General features: G+C 34.3%; 2 protein-coding genes across 2 annotated transcripts; both read left to right on the top strand.

Annotated features, from left to right (window-relative positions):
* Window positions 1-18,863: 18,863 nt before the first annotated feature.
* On the top strand, window positions 18,864-24,958 carry LOC109791597 (disease resistance protein RPV1). The gene is made up of 5 exons (XM_029269920.2): window positions 18,864-19,042; window positions 19,264-19,883; window positions 22,291-23,401; window positions 23,513-23,812; window positions 23,915-24,958. The coding sequence occupies exons 2-5, from the start codon at window positions 19,336-19,338 to the stop codon at window positions 24,650-24,652; spliced, it is 2,697 nt and encodes an 898-aa protein (XP_029125753.1). The 5' UTR covers window positions 18,864-19,042; window positions 19,264-19,335; the 3' UTR covers window positions 24,653-24,958.
* A 553-nt stretch (window positions 24,959-25,511) lies between these two features.
* On the top strand, window positions 25,512-25,928 carry LOC145956023 (uncharacterized). Its single transcript, XM_083071578.1, has one exon. It carries the CDS (start codon window positions 25,512-25,514, stop codon window positions 25,926-25,928), a length of 417 nt encoding a protein of 138 aa, XP_082927704.1.
* Window positions 25,929-26,370: the final 442 nt, after the last annotated feature.

Genomic DNA, 26,370 nt, shown 5'->3' with positions numbered 1-26,370 from the left:
TTTCCATTTTATTTAAATTTTTCAAAGAAAAAAATATAAAATTAAGTCAAACAAAATCAGTGAATTTTAAGCCTAAAAATAAGTAGTCCAACATAGTTCAATTGATCCGTTAGGTTCGATAAAATTAATACAATTTTTTATTATCACTTTTTTTCTAAAGTTTTGGTTATTAGACTATCGAGTTAATCCATTAAGACATAACATGTTAGACATATTTAATTTCTATCCTTTTATAAAAATAGTTCAATTTTTATAATTCAGTTCAGTTTTATAGTTCAGTACAGTTAATTTTCCAACAGTTCAGTTCAGTTCAGTTTTTTTACAAACAGCTCAGTTTTTTATAGTACAGTTCAGTTCAGTTCACCACCAATCAATTTAGTTCGGTTTTTTTTTGCCCACCCCTAGTTTTCTTGGCCTTCTTAGATGGGACATTACACATAGAGGAGAGAAGAGAGATAAATGACACAATGGGGTGAGTTTGATGTCTGGAAATTATGGAGACAAAGTCAAAGACGGTGGACATGGTGGTTGGATAGGAGAAGGAAATCAAGAGAACAGGTGAGAGAGGGGCTGATTGACCGATTTGGGGTAATTTTTAAAACTATTTATGTAAATGGGCTGTTTTCAAACTATTTACTGTAACAGCCCAATTTTTCGTTGGGCCAAGGGCCCAATTCGTTGCCCGGAACGGGCTGTTTCAAAAGGCTCTTTTGTACAGTGTCGCTATGGGCCATAGCGACATACATACCACGTGTATTTTTTGAAGCCATGAAAGCCATATTATGGAAGTCGCTATAGCCTATAGTGTCATTTATTAAATAATTTTTTATAAAATAATTTGTAACAATTTTAATAAAAAAAATAAATTTAAAAGTATTTAAAATTATTAAACGAATAAAACAGAAATTTAAAATTAAAATATAAAAAAAATTGATAATATAAAATGGAATAAAAGAAAATAATTTTTTTAAAAGGTGGTTGCTATGGCCTATAGCGACACACTATCACTATGGCCTATAGCGTCACTTATTAAATAATTTTTTTATAAAATAATTTGTAAAAAATATCATAAAAAAATAAAACTAAAAATATTTTATAAAAAAATGGAATAAAACAAATTTAAAATTACAATTTGAAAAAAATTGATAATATAAATAGGAATAAAATAAAATAAAATAAATAATTTACTAAAATTAAATAAATTTTTGTAAAATAATTTACTGAAATGTTGAGTATATAATAATTTTTAACAGATATATTTTATTTAAAAATTGTGTATAGTGTATAATAGAAAATGAAAAAAAATAATTTTTTTTAGGGACAGAATTTATTTATATAAATGGAAATAATAAAAAACACAAAAAAAATGAATTACAAAATAATTTTTTAAAAAAACTAGTACAATAAATCTGGAGAGAAAAAAAAGATCCAATAATCCAAAAAAATGAAAATTTTGAAAAATAAAAAGGTTGATGTCGTTATCGGCCATAGCGACCTTGTGTTACTATGGCCCATAGCGACCTTAGGTTTTTTTAAGTTTTTAAGTTTTTTTGGTTTGCTTAAAGTCGCTATGGCCCAAAGCGACCTCAGTTTTTTTTTTTTGTTGTATTTTTAGGTCATTGGGTCATTTTTTTCTCTAGATTTATTTTTAGCAGTTTTTTTTTTAATTTATTTTGTAATTCATTTTTTTTTGTTTTTCTACATTTTTTCCCTTCACTTTTTTTGTGTGTGCGTTTTTTATTTATATTTCTTTCCTCAGTTTTATTCTTTTCGTATGCGTTTTTTAAAATTTTTTTTTGTGCGTTTTATATTTTTTTCCTTCCTTTAGTTAAAATACATCTGTAAAAGTAAAAAATAAAAGAAAAAATATCAAATATCAAATTAACTGAACGAAAAAAATAAAAAAATGCATAAAAAATAATAATAAAATATAAATTTTCAAAATAATATATAAAATAAATCTATAAAAACTTAAAAAAATAAAAAAAAAAGGAGTTCGTTATGGCCCATAGCGACTTTGTATCGCTATGGACCATAGCGCCTCCAACAAATATATAAATTTTATTTTAAAAATCTTCTTTTGTTGTACAAAAATTATTAATATATTTTTAAACATCAAATTTTAAATGAATTATATTTTAAATAATATTTTATTTTTATTAAAAATTATTTTTTTATTATAAAATTTAGCCATTTAAAATGGTTTCGCAGCTTATAGTGACACTAGTTAAGTCGCTATAGGCTATAGCGACTTTTGCGTGGCTAAGTTTAAGCCGTTCTCAATTAAAAAAAAAAAAATTGCCACGTGGCAAGGATGTCGTTATGGCTCATAGAGACATTGTACAAAACAACCCCAAAGGTGTAAATAGTTTCAAAACAGCTCCATTTACGTAAATAGTTTTAGAAACTACCCTACAATGGTCAATCAGCCGTGAGAGAGGTGAAAACGATGCGCTTGTAGGCTAGTGAAAAGGAGCGTATACTCTGTTTTCAAAAAAATTAAATCATGACAATTTATTTTAATCTTAGGGGCAGTAATTGAGTATACCATTGATTTCATCCTTCACCCACTAACATGTTATCATATTAATTAGTGTTTTAAAAATCGGATCAGATCAATTGGTCAGTCTGGTTAAATGAGAAATTAGTGGTCTAGTCGATTCGAATCTTGAGTTGAATCGATTATACATTCAACCCGTTTTAAACCGGAGTGAATCGATTAGTTTTTCGGTTCAACCAGTGAACCGGTAGGTCAAACCAGTTCAAAATAAAATAAAATTATTTTTTATGTATTTTTTTTATACAAAATAAAAAGAAGATAATTTTAAATAAGATGAAAATTGAAATTTAAGATAAGATATGAATTTATTGAAATTTATAAGTATAAAATATATTTAACATGAATTTTTTATAGAAAAATTAATGAAAATTGAGTCATGCGGTTCAATCAGTGACTCACCGGATCAACCTTTGACTCATTGACCTAATATCCTAACCGATTTGATGGTCGGTCTAGTTTTTAAAACTATGATATTAATTATTAACATTAAGAATATAATTCTTAATTTTTTTTATTTCATTAGTCTTTTGGTCTTGTTATCGGCGGTGGATACTCCAAGGACGAATAAAAATAGTATGCAATATGAATATGACAGTAAATCCTAAAAGTTACGAGCTACAATAACAGTAGTTTATCCTGCATCCTTTTTATTTATAACATTGAATTTGAAATAATTATTTATTTCTTTACATATAAAATTTGATTTTTAATTATTTTAAAACTAAAATATTCATTTTTAAAATGTGTTATTTTAAAAATTTAATTTTGATTGGAGACAACTTCAAGTATATTTAAGAAACTTAACAGAAATTTTGTCTTTATTATAATCACTTTAAAAAACATACACTCTAATTGGTTAAGAAAAAGATAGATATTAATTTGGAAAGGAGAATAATATAAGACATGCATTCTAATTGGTTAAAAAATATACGAGTATTATTTAAGAAAGAAAAGTAACATAAAGGAAGTTTTAGAAAAAAATAAGAATAGGACAAATTCATCATTATTAATTAAATTAACTATTTTTTTAATATGAAAAAATTATGTAATAAGGTAATTGAGTCTTATATATAATGATGAATATAATATATGTTAAGAACTAAAATTCCAAGAAGTTGTAAAAAGTTAGAGATAATAATGGAAGTGAGATTTATTTACTTCCTCTAATTCTTATTATATGAAAATTATAATAAAATCAAACAAACTAATATAAATTCAACAATTCATTAGTTCAAGTGATATTAAACTCAATTCCCTTTAAAATAAGATCTTGGGTTTGAATCTTACATACGGAAAAATATTGTTCAAAGAGAGACTCCACTAAAAATAGTTAACTTGGTTTCACGATAGAGATTAGCCATTGGTGAAGATAATAGATACTTTACCAATAACATAGTTACTAAATAAAAATAAACTAATATAAATAGTTATTTCAATTTATTTTTTTAAAATTACTCCCTTTATTTTATGTTATAAGAAAAAAATTGATTACACATACTAAGAAATTAGTTAATTGCATTAAATTATGCTAATCTCAAAATATTATTGCTAAATTATTGTTATCATAAATGCTGAAAAAAGTAATGCAATCAAATGGTCATATATTAAAGGAAGAATATTTTAGGAATAATATTATTAAATGAAGTAAAAGTAATTGAAATTTGATAAAAGAAGCGTATTTTTTTTGTTGCTTATGATGGAAAACAAAGAGAATATGATGTAATAAGTTTACTCTTATATTTTTACCATTAAATTGTTACACATGAGAGTAATTTTATATCAAAATTTACCGGTAATAGCAAGTTTTCTAACTTGTTTATATTTGTAAAATAGTCCTTATATTATATGCGGAGGTACAGTGGAGGCGCGGTGGTGGCAGAGGCATGGTGGCAGTGGAGGTGCCGTCTCCTACCACTTTGGTGGAAACGGAGAAATAATTTCGATGGGATGAAGAGCACCAGAAGGCGTTCGATGAAATCAAAGCTTATTTGACTCATCCTCCAGTGCTTGCACCACCCTCTAAAGAAAAGCAACTAAAGTTGTACATTTCAGCTAGCGATTTGACTGTTGCGGGCATGTTGGCGCAAGACGATGATAATGACATCGAAAGGGTCATTTATTATTTAAGTCGAATGTTAGTAGGAGCTGAGACTAGATCACTACAAGAAAAATCAAGATTATCTACGGAAAAATCCGTAGATAAACATAAAAATCCGTAGATAAATGTCAATTATCTACGGATTATCTACGGAAAAAAATCCGTAGATAAAATGGTCGTAGCGATAACGTTATCTACGGATTTTATCCGTAGATAACTTTCAGGAAATTTTTTATTTAATTTTAATAAATTTATTAATGTAATAATCCTCATATTTGGCCTCTCAAGGATGCTATTTCATTACACTTCACTTTTCAACATGTTTTGTCCTTATTGCACATTTTTTGGGAAACTTCCCAGAAGGTCACCCATCCCTATACTACTCCAGGTCAAACACGCTTAACTGTGGAGTTCTTATGAGATAGGCTACAGAAGAGCTAATGTATGTTATCAGTATAAGTAGTACAAATTGATTCATTTAAGTACAATCTCATACTTATACTATTTTTGGATCCCTCTCATTTTGGTATGTTCAAACCGCTATAAAAATATAAAAATATATATAATAATTATATTACCAATAATAATAATAATTATATTATATTTAATTAATATTTATTTATAAATATACTTACATGTATAATTAACAATCTACTTATTTCTATTTAAAATTAATATTATGATACAATTTAAATTAATTATTATAAATTTAAAAAATTAAATAATTAATTTATATATTTTAAAATGATAAGGGCTGAAGTAACACTAGTGTAACTTTTACTAAGTATTACACCGCTTAATAATGTTATATTAAATGTGAATTTTGTAAATTCAACCGTTAGATTTAAAGTTCATATCACTTTATACGTTTATATCAAATTTTGTTAAAATTGAACACAACTTGAAGGTAATCAAAATGTTCATATTTTAGTATATTTTGAAATGTATATATTACGTCAATTTTATTTTACAAGAATGAAGTATCAAATCATCTTAAATTACTATAAAATTTTGTATATATGAGCTAAGAGTAGAAAACTTTTAATCTAACGGTTAAATTTATAAAATTCACATTTAATAAAAGTTACATTGATATTATTATAACCCTTCTCTTTTAAAATATTATTTTTATAAATTAAATTTTAACATTTTAAATAAATTATTAATTAAATTAATATATTTATTCATCTTCAATCTAAGATATAAAATTCAAAAAATGTATTTATTCTTGTTTTATTTTCTAATTATCAATCATTAATAAAATACTAATTTAAAATCTTATCTAATTATATCCTAATATTTTCATATCAAATTTAAAACCATATATTAGTATGTTATTTTTTTTATCATCAATTAATTTATAAAAATAAAAAATTTAAGATGAAAATTTTTAATAATATTTGTTTTAAAATATTATAATGAATTAAATAAAATTTTAAATATATTTTAATCATAAATAATTTTAAAATATATTTTAATCAAAAATATATTTTTTGGTCAATACGATAACTAAAAGTATTATGATAAATAATTAAACTAAAAAAATTAGATCTTATAATGATTATTTTTTAATGATGCTAAATTAAATATTCTAATTATTTTACAATAAATTAAAATGAAAAGATAATAAAATATGTTAATTGATGTTTCAAATATGAAACCTAAGAAATTAATTTACCGGTGAAGTTATCTACGAAAATTTCCGTAGATAACTTATCTACGGAATAATCCGTAGATAAGTTACCTACAGATATTTCCGTAGATAACTTATCTACAGAAAAATCCATAGATAAATTATCTATGAAAATTTTCATAGATAACTTATCTACAGAAATTTTCGTAGATAACTTATCTAATGAAAATTTTTAATAATATTTATTTTCAAATATTATAATGAATTAACTAAAATTTTAAAATATATTTTAATCAAAACTAATTTAAAATATATTTTAATCTAAAATATATTTTTTGATCAATACAGTGACTAAAAGTATTATAATAAATAATTAAATTAAAAAATTAAATATTATAATAATTATTTTTTTAATGATGCTAAATTAAATATTCTAATTATTTTACAATAAATTAAAATGAAAAGATAATAAAATATGTTAATTGTGTTTCAAATAAAATGTATTACCTACGGAATTTATCTACGGGTATGTTATCTACGGAAATTTCCGTAGATAAGTTATCTAGGAAAAATTTCCGTAGATAACTTATCTACGAAAATTTTCGTAGATAACTTATCTAATAACAATTTTAAAAATATTTATTTTAAAATATTATAATTAATTAACTAAATTTTAAAATATATATTAATCAAAAATATATTTTTTGGTCGAAACGGTGACTAAAAGTATTATAATAAATAATTAAATTTTAAAAAAATTAAATCTTATAGTAATTATTTTTTTAATGATGCTAAATTAAATATTTTAATTATTTTACAATAAATTAAAATGAAACGATAATAAAATATGTTAATTGATATTTCAAATAAAATGTTTTACCTACGAAATTTATCTATGAGTGAAGTTATCTAAGGAAATTTTCGTAGATAAATTATCTACGGAAACATCCGTAGATAAGTTATCTATGGAAATTTCCGTAGATAACTAAATATTATCTACGGAAATAATTCCGTAGGTAATATTCCGTAGATAACTAAAAATTATCTACGGAAAAAATTTCGTAGATAATATTCCGTAGATAACTAAACATTATCTACGGAAAAAATTTCGTAGATAATATTCCATAGATAATAATCATTTTTCTTGTAGTGGATATACTCCTTTAGAGAAATTATGTTTAAGTCTTTATGTTGCTTGTACAAAGTTGAAGTATTATCTTAGGCCTTGTGATGTTGTATTATTTTGTCAAAGTAATGTTATCAAGTATATGTTGTGTAAACCTATCTTACATTCTCGAATTGGCAAATGGGCACTTGCGTTAACTGAATATTCATTAAGTTTCGAGCCATTAAAAGAAACTAAAGGAAAAGTAATTGTAGATTTTCTTGCGGACCACTCGAAAGCAACTGAAGAAGTGAGTTAACCACTAAGCCTTGGGAATTATTTTTCGATGGCTCGAAACATGAATTAGGCAGTGGGATAGGTTTGTTAATCATTTCCCCCGAAGGAATTCCAACTAAGTTCTCATTCAAAACAAATAGAGGATACTCGAATAATGAAACTGAATATCTAGCGCTCATTACTGGACTCGAGATCCTTAAAGAGTTAGGAGTTAAGAATATGGTAATCCGAGGAGATTCGCAACTCGTTTTTAAACAACTAACTCAGGAATACAAGTGTTTGAATGAAAAACTAGTCAAATGCAAAACTCGCACTGTACAATTACTAAATGCATTCGATACAGTCGAATTACAACATGTTTCTCGACATGCGAATACTATCGCAAATGAATTGGCTCAGGTGGCATCAGGGTATAAAGTGAGTAAAAAGTGTCTCGAGTCTCTGATTCATACAGAAAATGAATTGATATGTCATCTAGAGAGTCTGAGTGTCAACTCATCGAGTCAACAAGATTGGAGAAGCAAATTGGTCGAATACTTGCAAAATCCTAATTTGAAAGCATAAAGAAAAATTAAACTCCAAGCCCTCAATTATGTCTTGCTAAATAACGAATTATACAAAAGAGGTTTCGATGGAGTTTTGTTCAAATGTCTCGGGAGTCATGAAAGTTATATAGCTATGGTAGAAATACATGAAGGCATCTGTGGAGCACATCAAGCAGGTGAAAAGATGAAATGGACTTTGTCGAGAAAAAGTTTCTATTGGCCAATCATGATTAAAGATTGTATCGAATTCGCAAAAAGTTGTGAAGAATGCCAAAGACATGGGCCGATACAAAGGGTACTAGCAAGTGAATTGCATTCGATCATTAAGCCTTGGCCATTTCGAGGTTGGGCAATTGACATAATAGGACAAATTCATCCACCCTCCTCGAAAAATCATAAATATATACTAGTTGCCGTAGATTATTTCACAAAATGGGTTGAAGCTATTCCTTTAAAAAAAGTTGAGCAAAAAGACATAATTGATTTTGTCGAAGATCATATTATAACAAGGTTTGGGATTCATCAAACAATTACCACAGATCAAGGCACAGTGTCTACAGGTCGAAAAATTGCTCAATATGCTCAATCGAGAGGAATTAAGTTAATGACTTCAACACCATATTATGCACAAGCAAATGGTCAAGTAGAAGCGGCTAATAAAATACTGATTAATTTGATCAAGAAACATATCTCGAGCAAGCCTCGAAATTGGCATGAAAATCTTGTTCAAGTGTTATGGGCTTATAGAAATTCTCCTAGAGATGCCACGAAGAACACTCCATACAAATTGGTGTATGGGCACGAGGCTATTCTTCCTATAGATATTAATTTACAATCAATTCATATACAAAAACAGAATGACTTACCTATTGAGGATTATTGGAATTTAATGTATGATGAATTGGTTTCTTTAGAGGAAGAAAGATTGATTGCATTGCAAAACCTTGTTCAACAAAAGGAAAGAGTCGAGAAAACATACAATAAGAAAGTCAAAGCACAACGATTTCGAGTTGGGGACTTAGTGTTAAAAGTGATCCTTCCCATGGATCAGAAATCTCGATGCCTAGGGAAGTGGTCTTATAATTGGGAAGGCCCCTTTATAGTCGAGCAAATATATTCGAAAAATGCATACGTTATTAAAGAAATAAATTCGAATGTGAGCAAAGTGATGAATGGGAAATACTTAAAGTACTTTCATAAAAGAACAGAATAATGAGATGTTCGTCCAATACAAATCAAAGAGAAATTAAAAAATGTTTAGAAATTTAATTATTACAGAACTTGGACTTAAAATTTCTATAAGCTTGATAGGCCTCGTCCAAATTCTGCCTTCGAGAAGTACACTGAGCCTCCAGATGCTTCTTCTTCTCCAAGGTCTTCGCAAGCTTAGAAGATATCACCTTACCTTCCTCCTTAAGACCTTTTTGACGTTGCATGACTTCTTGGCTTTGAGTCTTTAAAGCATCTTTCTTCGAGCGAATATTATTTAATTCACGTTGCACTACCACCACTTTGGTGGAAACAGAGGTGTGATCTCCTTCGCGCGGTGGCAGCGGAGGCACGGGCTCCTTCGAGAGGTGGTAGTGAAAGCGCGGCCTCATTCGTGCGGTGGCAGCAGAGCCGCAGGCTCATTCGCGCGGTGGTAGCGGAGACGCAGGCTCCATTGGGCGGTGGCAGCGAAAGCGTGACCTCGTTCGTGCTGTGGTAGCGGAGTCGCGGGCTCTTTCAAGCAGTGGCAGCGGAGGTGCCGTCTCCTTCCACGATGGTGGCAGTGGAGGTGCGGACTCTTTCAGGCGGTGGCAGCGGAAGCGCGACTTTGTTCACGCGGTGACAGTGGAGGAACGGCCTCCTTCGCGTGGTGGTAGCGGAGGTACGACCTTCTTCACACAGTGACAACGAAGCCTTCTATATATATTTTTACACAGGGACTAATCTGCAAAATACAAAAATAAATATTTCCAAGTTATCGGTTACAAATCTAAACAGTTGATTATTATAATATTAAATCTAATGGTCAAAAATAATGTTTCATCCATGTACCATATTTTTTGCTACTTCATGTTAAAATTTTTGTGGGTGTGATTGTTTCAAAGTTTAACCTAAAGTAACACACCACTTGTTTTAAATTTTTTATATTAAAAAGTGAAAAAATATTTACGAATGTGATTGTTTTAAAGTTACATTTCGTAATAAAAAGTAACACATCACTTATTTTAACTTTTTTTATATTGAAAAGTAAAATATACTTGGATATAATTGTTTTATAGGTATATGTTTCATAATCGAAAATCAACACATCACTTATTTTTGACTTTTTTACATTGAAAAATGAAAAAAAATATTATAAATGTGATTATTTTACAATTATGTTCTATAATCGAAAAGTAACACATCCCATGTTTTAACTTTTTTACGTTGAAAAGTAAAAAAGGTTTGTTCAAGGTGATTTTTCAAACACATACCATATAACTCGTGTCACTATGAATATTAAACGGTCACTAAAATGAATTTCAGTTAAATTTTAATATTTTATTTTTCTATTTTTAACTTGTATACTATTAAAATTATTAAAAAAAAAAGAAAATTATTAGCATCGATTTGATAAACACTAATTAATAATTTTTTAAATTACATATATTTTATTATTAGAGTAGGTTAAATTTACACTAATCAAGAAGTTGGACACAATTAATTAATGTTGAATTTAATATTGAATAGTTCGAACAATATTCGAATTCGATTCTGTGAGACCCCACTCCTTTTCTTTTCCCGCTAAACCCTACTCACTTCTTCCTTCATTTTCTCTATACTCTCACTTTGCTGGTTCACTCTCAAACCCTTGCTATTGATTTTCTTTTCCTCTCAAGCCCTTAACCTGGTTGCAAATTTCATTCTCTCTAGCTGAAGCTGTGAGAGAACTAGGAGTTTCATTCTCTCAAACTTGAATCTGTTCAGAGCTAGCCGTGTGCGGATTTTCTTCTTCTTCCATTTTCTTCTCTTCTCGGAGCTCGGAATCTTCATACCGAGGTAAGGGAAGCTAGGATTCTTGCTGGTTGTTTGATTTAGTGAGTTAGAAACTCACGGATTTGTTGCTTTTCGAAGATTTTGACCTGTTTTGAGGAATATTCGTTTTCAGGGTTTTGGGTAAAATTTGGGGATTTTGATGATTTGTGGGTGCATGCTGAAAATGAGGTGTTTTTCTTATTGTTAGATGAAAATGTGGAGTTTTGGGCCGATTGCATGTGTTTGGGCTGTTGATCTTTGCAGGTTTTTGAAGAAATTTTTGAACTTGGTGAGTTGTTGCTTGGTATCACGCTGGGCGCAGTTCTTGGCACCGGGCGTGTGACCACTAGAGGGCTCCATTGGGCAACCCGCCAGGCGCAAGGTTGTGTGCGCTGGGCGAGCTTGAGAATGGGAGCATCTGGATGGCCCACGCCGGGCGTGGTTGGACTGCGTTGGGCGCGATATCAGTGAGTAACAAAGCTTTTTAGGATTCTGGTGTGGCGCCGGGTGTGACTACGTCTCACCGGGCGTGGAGACACCTTGGGAGTCTCTGCCAGAGGTGGCGCCGGGCATAATTGATATTGTGCCGAGCGTGAGACCTTGGGGAGGTCTCTGCTTACCCTGCACCGAGCGCGGGTTTGGCACACCGGGCGTGTGAGACTTTTTGGAGTCTCTGCCTCCTAGCACGCCGGTTGCAATTGAAATTGCGCTAGGCGCATTTGAGCCCTGGTGCTCTCTGGTTGGGCCACGCCGAGCGTGACCATGAGTGCGTCGGGCGCGGGTGTGATAGTTACTTATATGCTGTTATATGCTGATGATAGCTGATAATTGTTGATGTTTGCTGAGCTGAGCTGTTATTGATGAATGTTGAGCTGATTTATCATATTGCTGTGCTGTGGTTTAAGTTGTGCTGCATATTATTGAGTTGTGCTGTATGCTACTATTGCTATTATTGTTGTGTTGTGCTGCATGCTGATATAAACTTCTGTAGGCCGTAAGGCTGAACTATTGTAGGCCGTAAGACTGAGCTGTTGTAGGCCGTAAGGCTGAACTATTGTAGGCCGTAAGGTTGAGCTGTTGTAGGCCGTAAGGCTGAGCTGTTGTAGGAGATCTCCGAGCTGATATGCGTGATGACGCATTGTTTATTTACTGCTGTTATTGCTGCATGATGTGAGATGTATACTGTGATATATTATATGCTGATGTTGCTGAATTAGATGATATGCTGATAGTTGTAGCTGATTATAATTCTTGTAATTATATGTGTATAAGTTGATTCTTTTCACTAGCTTACCCTTTATTGTTTCCATGTGGTTTGGACTGCAATGATCATATTGTATATGGGAGTAGAGCAGGGTTAGGTTGGTGTCTTGAGGCGAGTCTGCAGCTGACAGATGAAGTTTATTCTTTTGTTGTTTTTATCTACTTAGTGTAACTATTAGGCTGTATTTTGTATACTCTGATTTTTAAGCCACAGATTAGACCTTGTGTATATATTTTAGCTGCTTATATATATGCCTACTCTTTTCTGTGTGGTGTTGTAAGCCGGGTGATGGCCAGGCAGGTCGTTACACTTTAGTGGTATCAGAGCAGTTTGAGTCTAGTGGACACCTGTGGGGGGTGGTTCCTTTAGGCTTTTGTTGTGCTGAGCTCTGTGTTGTGTTGCTTTGCTGTGCTAATTTCTTGGTTGATTGTTGTGTTGATGTTTGTTGTTTGGTTTAGTTATTGTATACTGAAGGTGGTGTTACTTTTGTAGACAATGACTAGAACCAATGAGCAGATAGCCCGTGCCATGGAGATGATGGTTATGGCTATGCAGCAGCAAAATGCTTACTTTGCTAGGATGAACGCTAATAGAGCTGCAGCTAGTGCAGCAAGGCCCGTGGGGTCACAAGAGAGCCGGGATCTAGCTGAGTTCTGGAAATGCCATCCTCCACAGTTCAAGGGAGATGTAGACCTAGAGGTAGCTGACCATTGGATCTCTGAACTGGAGAAGATTTTCACTATGTTGGGATGTTCTAAGGAGAGGAGGCTGGCATATGTTGTCTAATGCTGGTTGGGGAGGCTGAGCATTGGTGGAGAGGTACTCACTATATGCTGACTACTAGAGGTGTTGTTATGGACTAGGAGTGCTTCAAGAGGGTGTTTCTGGAGAAGTAATTTCTGGAGAGCGTGAGGCACGACAAGGAGGCTGAATTCATGCGGTTGCACCAGGAAGGGATGTCTGTATCCGAGTATGCGATGAGATTCGAGCACCTGGCTCATTTCTACTCGCAAGCTATATCTGAGGCCTAAAAATGCAAGAAATTTGCTGAGGGGTTAAGACAAGAGCTGAAGAGGGTGGTGGTGCCTATGGCCATCACTGAGTTTCCGACCTTGGCTGGACCCCATTTTGTCAAGGATTGTCCACACACGGAGAGCCGGTGTTTCAGGTTCCATCAGATGGGTCACGAGTTGACCAATTGTCCCGCCAGAAATAAACCGGATAGGGGTGCTCAAAGTGGCGATGCTTAGAGGGGTGATAGACCTACTATTGCTAGGAGAGTATTCGCTTTGACTGGGGCTGAAGCTTCTACTTCCTCAGACCTTGTGAAGGGGAAGGGTAAAGCTGCTAGTAAGGATGTGATGTTTTTGTTTGATTCTGGAGCTTCCCACTCCTTTATCTCTTATGCATGTGCTGCTATGCTTGGTGTGGCGGTATGTGACTTGGGGTTGAGACTGCTAGTGTTGACGCCCACTTCTGCTTCGGTGGTTGATTTTGAGCTGTGTGCTGGCTGTCCTATTGTGGTGAATGAGAAGAGTTATAAGGTGAACTTGATTTGTTTGCCTTTGGTGAATATTGACATAATCTTAGGGATGGATCGGTTATTTGCCAATCGCATCCTTATAGATTGTGCTAATAGACGGTTGATCTTTCCTCAGGTGGAGGAGGAGATGTTGATTTTAGCTGGCCAAGCTGAATCATTGTTGAGAGATGGAGCAAAGTGTTGTCTTCTGCTTGTTGCCATGAGTGTGGAGACCGAGAGGCTCATTGCTGATATAGATGTGGTGAGGGATTTTGTTGAGGTGTTCCCGAATGAGGTGCCTGGGTTGCCTCCTACTAGGGAGATGGAGTTCAGCATTGACTTGGTTCCAGGTACGGGATTAGTGTCGGTGGCTCCCTATAGGATGGCCTCAGTTGAGCTGGTGGAGCTGAAAGGTCAGTTGGATGACTTATTGGAAAAGTAGTTGGTGCAGCCGAGTGTATCGCCGTGGGGTGCTCCCGTGTTGTTGGTGAAGAAGAAGGATGGAGGTAGTCGACTGTGTGTTGATTACCGACAGTTGAACAAGTTGACCATTAAGAACAAATATCCACTTCGCCGGATAGATGACCTGATGGATCAACTGAAAGGAGCATCATTTTTCTCGAAGATTGACTTGAGGTCAGGATATCACTAGATCAGGGTGAAGGAGGGTGACATACCTAAGATCGCTTTCAGGACTAGGTATGGTCACTATGAGTATGTTGTGATGCCGTTTGGTGTGACCAACGCCCTGGAAGTGTTCATGGATTACATGAACAGGATCTTTCGGCCCTTCTTGGATAAATTTGTGGTGGTATTCATTGACGACATCCTGATTTATTCAAGGACCTCGGAGGAGCACGGAGAGCACTTGAGGTTGGTGCTGGAGATTTTGAAGGCGAAGTAGTTGTACGCCAAGCTTTCAAAATGTGAGTTCTGGTTGGAAGAGGTGAAGTTCTTGGGACATGTTATTTCAGCTGAGGGGATTGCTGTTGATCCGGCTAAGGTGGAGTCGTTATTGCAGTGGGAGCGTCCAAGAACTGTCACTGATATTCAGAGTTTTGTGGGTCTAGCGGGTTACTATAGGAGATTCATTGAGGGATTCTCCAAGATAGTAGCGCCTCTAACCCAGTTGACTAGAAAGGAGCAGTCGTTCATTTGGACAAATGTTTGTGAGCAGAGTTTTGATGAGCTGAAGAGGAGGTTGACTACTTCTCCTGTGCTGGTGTTGCCCGATTCTGGTGAGCCCTTTGATGTGTATTGTGATGCTTCTCACCAGGGTTTGAGGTGTGTGCTGATGCAAAACAGGAAAGTAGTGGCATATGCTTCAAGACAACTGAAGAACCATCAGAGGAATTATCCTACTCATGACTTGGAGTTAGCAGCAGTTGTGTTTGCCTTGAAGATATGGAGGCATTATTTATATGGTGCTCGGTTCAACGTCTTCAGTGATCACAAGAGTCTAAAGTACTTATTTGATCAGAAAGAGCTGAACATGAGGCAGAGGCAGTGGATGGAGTTTTTGAAGGATTATGACTTCCAGTTGATGTATCATCCTAGGAAGGCCAATGTTGTGGCAGATGCGCTGAGTATGAAATCCATCCACATGTCTGGTATGATGGTGAGAGAGCTGGAGCTGGTAGAGGAGTTCAGAGATCTGAATCTCTGTGTGGAGCTAGCTTAGGATCACATTAGTTGTGGGATGATTACTATAACTAGTGAGTTCTTGAGGCCGGTTGGACTGAAACAGTTGCAAGATGTTGAGCTGGTGAAGCTTCTTGGTTTGCTGGGTACTGAAAAGGCTGTTGGTTTTGAGCTGGGCGGAGATGGGATCTTGAGGTTTAAGGGCAGAATTTGCCTACCTCATGATGCTGAGCTGAAGAGAGCTGTGTTGGAGGAAGGCCACAAGAGTAGACTTAGCATACATCCTGGTATGACTAAGATGTACCAAGACCTCAAGAAGACTTTCTGGTGGTCTGGTATGAAGAGGGAGATAGCTGAATATGTGGTAGCCTGTCTGACCTGTTAGAAGGCGAAGGTGGAACATCAAAAGCTGAGTGGCTTGATGTAGCAGATGGAGATTCTAGAATGGAAGTGGGATAGTATCACTATGGACTTCATTGTGGGGTTTCCTAGGTCGGCTAGGAATAGTGATGCTATCTAGGTGATTGTTGATCGGTTGACCAAGTCTGCACATTTCTTGCCTGTCAACATCAAGTGGTCCTTGGAGAAGCTGACACAGTTGTATGCGAGGGAAATAGTACGGTTGCACGGGGTGCCTTCCAGTGTTATTTCAGACAGAAATCTGAGGTTCACTTCCAGATTTTGGCAGAGTCTACATCAAGCCTTAGGCACGAAGCTGAAGTTGAGTTCTGCTTATCATCCGCAGACAGATGGTCAGTCAGAGAGGACAATCCAGTCCTTGGAGGATTTGCTGAAGGCTTATGTGTTAGACCACTTAGGAAACTGGGAGGAAGTCCTACCGCTAGTTGAGTTTACTTACAATAATAGCTTCCATGCTAGTATTGGGATGGCGCTGTTTGAAGCCTTGTATGGCAGAAGATGTAGGACTCCTCTATGCTGGTATCAAGATGGTGAGTCAGTGGTTATGGGACCGGAGCTGATCCTACAGACTACTGAGAAGGTGAAGCTGATTCAGGAGAGGATAAAGACTGCTCAGAGTAGGCATAAATCCTATGCTAACAAAAGGCGGAAGCCTTTGGAATTTGTCGAAGGGTAGCATGTGTTTTTGAAGGTGACCCTGACCTCTGGTGTGGGCAGAGCGCTGAAGGCAAGGAAGCTGACACCTAGGTTTGTTGGTCCCTATCAGATCATACAACGTGTGGGTCTGATTGCCTATCGGTTGGCCTTGCCACCGTCTCTCTCAAACCTACACGATGTATTTCATGTATCGTAGCTAAGGATGTATGTCCATGACCCTGGTCATGTGGTTGAGTTGGATGATGTGCGGGTGAAGGAGAATTTGACGTTTGAGATGTCGCCGGTAGCTGTGGTTGATCATAAGCTGAAGGAGCTGAGGGGCAAGTCCATTGCTATGGTGAAGGTGTTGTGGGATGCAGCTACTGGTGAGGCTACTAGGAAAGTGGAGCAGCAGTGCAGGGAGCGGTACCCTTTTCTATTCCCAAGTAAGTATGTTTTTGCGGATTTTCTTCTTCTTCCATTTTCTTCTCTTCCCGGAGGTCGGAATCTTCATATCGAGGTAAGGGAAGCTAGGATTCTTGCTGGTTGTTTGATTTAGTGAGTTAGAAACTCGCGAATTTGCTGCTTTTTGAAGATTTTAAGCTGTTTTGAGGAAAATTCGTTTTCGGGGTTTTGGGTGAAATCTGGGGATTTTGATGATTTGTGGGTGCATGCTGAAAATGAGGTATTTTCTTGTTGTTAGATGAAAATGTGGAGTTTTGGGCCGATTGCATGTGTTTGGGCTGTTGATCTTTGCAGGTTTTTGAAGAAATTTTTGAACTTGGTGAGTTGCTGCTTGGTATCACGCCGGGCGCAATTCTTGGCACCGGGCGCGTGACCACCAGAGGGCTCCATTGGGCAAGCCTACCGGGCGTAAGGTTGTGTGCGCCGGGCGAGCTTGATAATGGGAGCCTCTGGATGGCCCACGTCGGGCGTGGTTGGACCGCTCTGGGCGCAATATTAGTGAGTAACAAAGCTTTTTGGGATTCTGGTGTGGCGTCGGGCGTGACTACGTCTCGCCGGGCGCAATTGGTATTGCGCTAGGCATGAGACCTTGGGGAGGTCTCTGCTTACCTTGCGCCGAGCGCGGGTTTGGCACGCCGGGCGTGTGAGACTCTTTGGAGTCTCTGTCTCCTAGCACGTCGGGCGCAATTGAAATTGCGCTAGGCGCGTTTGAGCCCTAGTGCTCTCTAGTTATGCTGTGCTGCATGCTGACATAAACTGTTGTAGGCCGTAAGGCTGAACTGTTGTAGGCTGTAAGACTGAGCTGTTGTAAGCCGTAAGACTGAGCTGTTGTAGGCCGTAAGATTGAGCTGTTGTAGGAGATCTCCGAGCTGATATGCGTGACGACGCATTATTTGTTTACTACTGTTATTGCTGCATGATGTGAGATATATGTTGTGATATATTATATGCTGATGTTGCTAAATTAGATGATATGCTGATAGCTATAGCTGATTATAATTCTTGTAATTATATGTGTATAAGTTGATTCTTTTCACTAGCTTACCCTTTGTTGTTTTCATGTGGTTTGGACTGCAATGATCATACTGTGTATGGGAGCAGAGCAGGATTAGGTTGGTGTCTTGAGGCGGGTCTGCAGCTGGCAGATGGAGTTTATTCTTTTGTTGTTTTTATCTACTTAGTGTAGCTATTGGGCTGTATTTTGTATACTCTGATTTTAAAGCCTCAGATTAGACCTTGTGTATATATTTTAGCTGCTTATATATATGTCTGCTCTTTTCTGTGTGGTGTTGTGGTTTTGTAAGCCGGGTGATGACCAGGCGGGTCGTTACAGATTCTAACAAAAATAATTTTTAATCAAATTTTACTTATCTTTCGACTAAATCAAATTAGTTTAAGAGGAAACCTTAGAATATGATTCCATTAAGAAAAAAAAAGACCGAGTCTATTTCTTGATATGATGAAGGGTGCCGGCCAAAACACTAATTAATTGTAGTTTTGAAATTAAAGTCCACTTGTGTGTGGCTAAACAAGTCCAACTTTCACACTAGGAAAATGCTTATCCAACCAGTACAACGCGTTTCATGCACTTGAATGCATTGCTTCTGCTTAAATTAGTTGTTTTATATCTATTTAGATGTGACATTAATCTTTTTTTTAATAGAAATCTATCAATAATACAAAGCTGAGCGTGAGTGAAAGAGTCATCACATAGAAAGTAAGATCAAAACGAAATTGCTTCTTCCTTCTATTGAAATATTGCAGGTCCATGTTGGTTATTGCTTTACATATATGAGCAATAGTTAAATCCGATCCTAGCAAGCAAAGCATCACTTGGTGTAAAATCATTCGAGGTCGGTAATTGCTTTACAGTGATATTTTCATTTTGGGTCAAAGATAAGGTGAAGAAGAATGAAATTGAAAAGTATATGATAAGTAGATAAATTTTCTTATTTGATATCCTCCTCCTATTTCTTCTTTTGGCTAAAAGCGTAACATGTCAAGGTTCTGTATTTTAACTTTGATATATATATATATATTTTTTTTTTCTGGCTAATTTCTTTTTTCTTTCCAGTTACCTTTTGCTGTGATTTTCAAGATTGCATAGACAAAGAGCGATACAGACTTTGTAGTTTGTACCAACTGAATGGAACATTCTTCTTCCAGAGCTTCTCAAATAAAATATGTTGTTTTTCTATGTCTCTTGTTGAAGGGTGTAGCATCACAGGAAATGTCAGATAACGTTCCCCAAATAAAATATGATGTTTTTGTTAGCTTTAGGGGCGAGGACATTCGTGACGGTTTTCTTGCTCATTTGACGGAGGCTTTTCATCAAAAGCAAATATCTGCCTTTGTAGATGATAAACTTGAGAAGGGAGATGAAATATGGCCATCTCTTGTTTCAGCAATTCAAGGATCATTGATTTCGTTGATCGTATTCTCTGGAAACTATTCCTCTTCACGTTGGTGTTTGGAAGAACTTGTGAAAATACTTGAGTGCAGGGAGAAATATGGACAGATTGTAATACCTATTTTCTACCATGTATATCCTACAGATGTACGGCATCAAAAGGGGAGTTATGAAAATGCACTTGTTGAACATGAAAAAAGATATAATTCGACAATGGTTCAAAGCTGGAGACATGCATTGAAGAAAGCTGCTGATTTATCAGGACTAAAGTCATTTGATTACAAGTAAGATCACCACAATCAAAACTCTATTTTTTCCGCGGTTTATTTGCTATCATATAACATATATTATCACAAGTTGGTTGCTAGTGAAAAGATTGACCTTAATATTGACAACATGCAACTAGCTCATACTAATCAATTCCTGTATATAAAATATAAATATTTATATATAATGACGGATCCAGAAAATTTATTAAGTAAGACAATAAAATATTTTATGTCCTTTTTACTAAAAAAATTTAATAATTTTTTGAAAAAAATATATTTTTATGATAAAAATATATTTTTATGATAAAAATTTAAAATACCTTATTAATAAATTAAAATTGTTTTATAAATAGAGTGATAATTTTTTCTTTTTCTTTTTCTGTTTGATATTATGTTTAAATATTATTTTATAATTTTTGTGACTTATTTAATATTAAAGGAATAAAATGATAAAAACTAATAAAATAAAAACAATAAAATTATTAATTTGTTTTCTTGTAGTTTTCTAAATTTCTACACTCATTTAAAACAAAAATATTTTATGAGTGTAATGTCTATTTTTTTTTTATAAGAATAAATGTCTTTATTTAAATATGTTTAAGTTAAAAAAAAAACTGTCTGACAATTACTTTCATTCCTCTTAATATGAATTGTCTCCTACCAACATACAATATATATATATATATATATATATATATATATATATACATGATCAAATAAATTAAAAATAAAATAAAATTGAAAAATAACCTACATCAGTAAACTAAATTATGACACATTTAATGAGTAAAGAAATAATAACTCTTTTAGGAAAAAAAAATAGTATATTATAATAATAGTAATAAATAAGAAGGAATTTACTTATTTCAAGAATAAATTTTGATATACTTACTCCACTTAATAATTCATGTTTCACATTAAGTATTCAACCGTTCAATTAAAAGTCTTTAATGTATAGATCAAATTTATAAAATTTTTAAAAACTTAAAAATTATTTGATACTTTGTTTCATTAATTTATATTGATGAATAATCATTAAAAAATATTTTATATGTTATTTTGAATCTATCTAACGAAGTATCATATGATTTTTATTTTTATTTTTTTAAAAATTTGTAAACTTGATCTATATATTAAAAATTTTTAATTTAATAATTAAATTTTTAAAAATTTGATATAAAACATTAATTATTGAAAAAAGTAAATCTATCAAGATTTACTTTTAGAATAAATAAATTTTTTCCTCATAAAATATTTAGATAACTTTATCACAGAGTAAAAGTAATTAAATAATGAAATAAAATATCGATATATTTTATTATATTAGATATAATAAAGTAATTAAAATATAATTAATAATATATATTTTATAAAATAATTAATATTTAATATAAAAAAAATAAACAAAATTTTAGTGGCTGTAATTGCCCCACTACCGTATACTTGCATCCATCATTGTTTATATATATTTAAATATAATATTCATTTGTGTATATAATTTATTATAAATTTAAGTTATATATAATATATACTAGTTAAGATTTAAATTGCACAAGCCTGACTACAATTTAATGGTTAAATTAGAGTTGAGTATTATAAGTTCTTAGCACTGAAAATGCTTGCTGATAAACTTGAATGATATTGATCCAATCGCTTATTTGGGAATTGAGTGATTAGTGTTAGCTAGCACGATGACTGACGAATTTCTACACCAACACAATTACATACATTCTAATTTCCAAAACACCTTATTAATGTCTACTCTAGCTAAATCTAGTTTGTTGAGGTGGATAGAGAAGAGATAGATCTGAAAGTAATTGATTTTTAGTTTCTCACCTGGTAGCCCTTATACCAACCCCTTAGGGTGGTTCCAACCTTGAAGTGCCTTGTTTGGCAAAGTTAGAGAATATCATGTGTATCGCCACCTCTCGCCAACTGTGTTAGAGTCGACTTCAGCGGTTGACTTAGGCTGTCACACTCGCTATGTGTGCATATTGAACTGTCATGTCAGGTAACATTTTCTCTTATCAATAGAAGACTATTTAACTATCCCATGGCAGCTAAGTATCATTTAGAACCTTATCGCTCATTCTTCCTATCAGAGTGTTTGTAGGCTGCCATCATCAGTTCACTTCTCTGTTGCACAACATTGATAAAATATTGTTTTCGCCTTATCCAAGTGAAGTCTTCCTTGTAGTTCTAGATCAAACATTGGCATTATCTTTGAGAATCTCTTCTCCTACCAACCTTTCTTTTGTAACACTTTTCCAACAAACTAATAACATCTAACTAATATTTCTAACAAACTTCTCTTAATATAAATAAAATATATAAACTTGTTTTCATGCTCATAAGAGATATTAAATAAAATAATAATAATAAACAGTGTGTTTCACTTTCAATCTCTAATTTTGTTGTACAGGGCTGAAGTTAAGTTTCTTGGAGAAATCATCAACATTGTCAATCTTATGTTGATGAGGTTAGATAAGAATCCACTTAACTCAAAAAGATTTATAGGAATCAACAGGTCAATTCAATGTTTAGAATCAATGTTACATCATGAGTCAGAAAATGCTCGTGTTATTGGAATTTGGGGTATGGCCGGTATTGGAAAAACAACCATTGCAGAAGAAATATTTAGCAGACTATATTCTGAATATGATAGTTATTATTTTTTGGAAAATATAATGGAAGAATCAAGAAGACAAGGAACAATTTCTTTGAAGGAGAACCTTTTTTCTGCACTACTAGGAGAAGATGTGAAAATTAACACAGCAAAAGGATTGCCAAATTATATTAAGAGAAGAATTGGTCGTATGAAGGTTCTAATTGTTCTTGATGATGTGAATGATTCAAATCTTCTAGAAAAACTACTTGGAAATCCTGATTGGTATGGACCAGGTAGTGGAATCATTATAACAACTAGAGACAAGCAAGTTCTTATTGCTAATGAAGTTAATTATATATACAAAGTTGAGGCGTTAAATTTTTGTGAAGCACTTGAGCTTTTTAGTTTGTATGCCTTTCGCCAGAATCATTTTGATGTGGAGTATTATAAACTATCCAAGAGGCTAATCAACTATGCGCAAGGCGTTCCACTAGTTCTTAAAGTTTTGGGTCATCTTCTACGTGGAAAAGACAAGGAAGTATGGGAAAGTCAACTAGATAAACTTCAAAATATGCCAAATACAGATGTTTACCATGCAATGAGATTGAGTTATGATGATCTAGATCGCAGGGAACAAAAGATTTTTTTAGACCTTGCTTGTTTCTTCACAGGATTGAAATTGAAACTGAACCACATAAAAGTTTTATTGAAAGATAATGAAAGAGATAATTCGGTGGCTATTGGATTAGAAAGGTTGAAAGATAAAGCTCTTATAGCCATTACTAAAGATAATTTTGTATGCATGCATAATATCATACAAGAAATGGGTTGGGAGATTGTTCGACAAGAATCTATTGAAAATCCTGGAAGTCGTAGCCGATTAAGGGATCCTGATGACATTTATGAAGTATTAAAAAATAATAAGGTAAAAGCTTATATTAAATATAACATGTTTTTCTTATACATTTGAACTATATGTGGGAAATGTGGCTTCTAATCATGTTTAAAATTTTTGTTTTACTATAATTAATGGCAGGGAACTGAGTCCATAAGAAGCATAAGGGCTGACTTGTCGGTAACGAGGAAGCTGAAGTTAAGCCCTGACATGTTTACTAAGATGAGCAAACTGCGATTTTTGTTTTTACCTAGTGAATGTGATCAAGATGGCTTTGATCTTCTTCCTCACGGGCTTCAATCTTTTCCAGTTGAGCTAAGATTTCTTGTTTGGACGCATTACCCTTTGAAATCCTTGCCACAGAGCTTTTCTGCCGAAAACCTTGTTGTGTTGGACTTGTCATATAGCCACATTGAGAAACTTTGGGATGGTGGAGAGCAGGTAAACACATCTTCATGTTATAATTATCTCCTAATTCATAAACTACAAAATAAACAACTTAAGCTCACGTGTGATGTCTTCATCTGTATTATTTTGTTGTAGAATTTGAAGAGTTTAAGAGACGTTAGAGTCTACGGTTCTAAAAACTTGAAGGAGCTGCCAGACCTTTCAAAAGCCTCAAATCTTGAAGTATTGGATATCGGTGATTGTCCTCAGTTGATTAGTGTGACTCCATCTATTCTCTCTCTCAACAAGCTCAAGATATTGAAGCTGGATTATAATCCCTTTACCAAAATTATAATTGATGACAATTTGGGCTCCCTTAGTTATTTTTCCCTTATAGGGTCTAAGAAACTGAGAAAATTTTATTCAGTGAAATCAGAGAATATGATTGATGACATGCATATATCATGCACTTGTTTCAATGCATTACCCTCAACTTTTGTATGTGAAAGCCAACTTGAAACGTTAAGGATAACAAAAAGTGACAACGAGTGCTTGTCTTCAAGATTCAAGAATCTTAGAAGACAGCGATACTTGAAAGTTGCAAATCCCGAGGATCTTTCAATGATAGAGAGTGGTACTCTAGATGTCATAGATTGCAAATCATTGAAGAATGAATTGTTTTCATCAATTGATGAACAATTTAAGGAAAATACAAGTTACGTTGGCATTCAAAATTATGAAGGATTTGTCGGAGAATCAGTATTGGTGGCATTAGATGCAATTTCACCAAGAACTGAAACGCTACTCGATGACTCAGAACTTAGTGACGTCTTTTGTTGGCAAATTGAAGAAGATCAATTAGTTGAATTGGAAAAAGATTCAATGAAGTACTGAGTCCTTGGCAATGGTTTGAGGAAGGTTCAACTTCGAGAAAAAGAGAGTAGGCAGTTACATGTGACATGCAAATAAAGATAGATGTCCGTTATTTTGTTATGTCTTGTACATTTGTACCACATTTGTTAGGTCCAAAAGAATTACATCAAATCTATATTGGATGAAAGATTTCTTTTAATTTGTGTTATTTGCTTTAGTAGCTTTTCCTAAATGGGCTGTTGATGTTTTGGCCCAATTCTATTGCTTTTTAAGTGTATGGGTTGTCAGATTGAAGGCATGAATGAAGTTTTTTTCTCAGTTTTATAATTTTTCGTAGCTTTGCCCTAGTTTTCCGAAAGCCATCCTATCAGTGGTGCTTTCATTTCGATCCATGCCTCCCAAACCATCCAAGGAGACCGATGAAGCCATCCAACTCCTCACGGAGAAATTTGTGGTTCTCCAATCAGCGTTTGATACTCAACAACTCAACCAAGAGGCTCGTCAAGCTGCCTTCCAACAATCCATTGATGCGATGATGGCCAAACTCACCGCTATGGCATCGGTCTCATCTACCAGTCCAACCCCTGATTCACCATGTTCGGTACACCCTATCCAATCTTCTCCTTTTCCTACTTCCCTTTCCACTACATTACCCTCTCCTGTTTCCTCTTTTCGTTTTACATCCCCTTCACCCTTTCCTACGGTCCCTATGCTGTTGGGTATGCCCATGTCTTTTATGCCCCTTTCAACCACATCAATTGGGTCATCTACGACTTCCCCACCTCCACCTCCTTTTATACATTTTGGAACTTCCACCCCTCCCAATTTATCCTTACCTTTTTCCACCCCTTTCACCCATTCAGTCACAACTAATATACCCATGCCTCAGATACAACCACCTAAACTTCAACTTACAACTTTTGAGGGGACTGACCCACTGGATTGGCTCTTTCAGGCAGAGCAGTTTTTCCTTTTATACCAAATTGCTATGGAACACCGTCTCCACATTGCTGCTTTTTACATGAAGGGCGAGGCCCTTAGTTGGTTCAAGTGGATGTACCACAATCATCAATTAACGGATTGGCATTCATTTGCTCGTGCCCTAGAGTTACGTTTTGGTCCATCTTCTTATACCAACCATCAACAAGAGCTATACAAACTCCGTCAATTTGGGACCGTTTCTGAGTACCAGGCTCAATTTGAGAGATTATCTAATCGTGTCTATGGCCTTTCTCCTGAGAATTTACTAACTGCTTTATTTCAGGACTTCGGCCAGACTTACGACATGAATTATTGATATTACACCCACCCACAATCTCAGAGGCCATTGGTTTAGCTAAGCTGTTTGAAGCTAAATTTCGTGATTCTAAACCCAAAACCCCGAAACCCTACCTTACAACCCCCTCAACCAACTCCCACACTCATACTAGCCCTCCTACATCCACTTCTCCTACCCCGGTTGTTCCCCCCATTAAACGCCTGACTTCTGCCAGATGCAAGAACGAAGGGCTCTTGGTCTTTGTTACAACTATGATGACAAATTTATCCCCGGCCATAAATGTTCTACCCCTCGTTTCCTACTTCTCATAGAAGATGACCCTGACGTGACTACCAACACACCATCCCCAACTGAACCTACCTCCTTATCTCCCTTGTTTCATTTATCATTTTAAGCTTTAACAAGTCACCCTTCTCCTCAATCCTTCCAATTTCGGGGTTCCATTCACAACCTAAATGTG

Source organism: Cajanus cajan, chromosome 3 (genome assembly GCF_000230855.2).
Source record: "Cajanus cajan strain Asha chromosome 3, NIPB_CcT2T_4, whole genome shotgun sequence".
In the NCBI taxonomy this organism is placed as follows: domain Eukaryota; kingdom Viridiplantae; phylum Streptophyta; class Magnoliopsida; order Fabales; family Fabaceae; genus Cajanus; species Cajanus cajan.
Note: the sequence above shows the minus strand (reverse complement) of the source record. Positions and strands in the feature narration are given on the sequence as shown.

Excerpts from the sequence above, each read along its gene's own strand:
- LOC109791597 (XM_029269920.2), top strand. The coding sequence starts at position 19,336 with ATGGAACATTCTTCTTCCAGAGCTTCTCAAATAAAATATGTTGTTTTT. Across the intron at positions 19,884-22,290 it reads CTAAAGTCATTTGATTACAA|GGCTGAAGTTAAGTTTCTTG; the intron begins GTAAGATCACCA and ends TTTGTTGTACAG. Across the intron at positions 23,813-23,914 it reads TTTGGGATGGTGGAGAGCAG|AATTTGAAGAGTTTAAGAGA; the intron begins GTAAACACATCT and ends ATTTTGTTGTAG.
- LOC145956023 (XM_083071578.1), top strand. The coding sequence starts at position 25,512 with ATGCCTCAGATACAACCACCTAAACTTCAACTTACAACTTTTGAGGGG.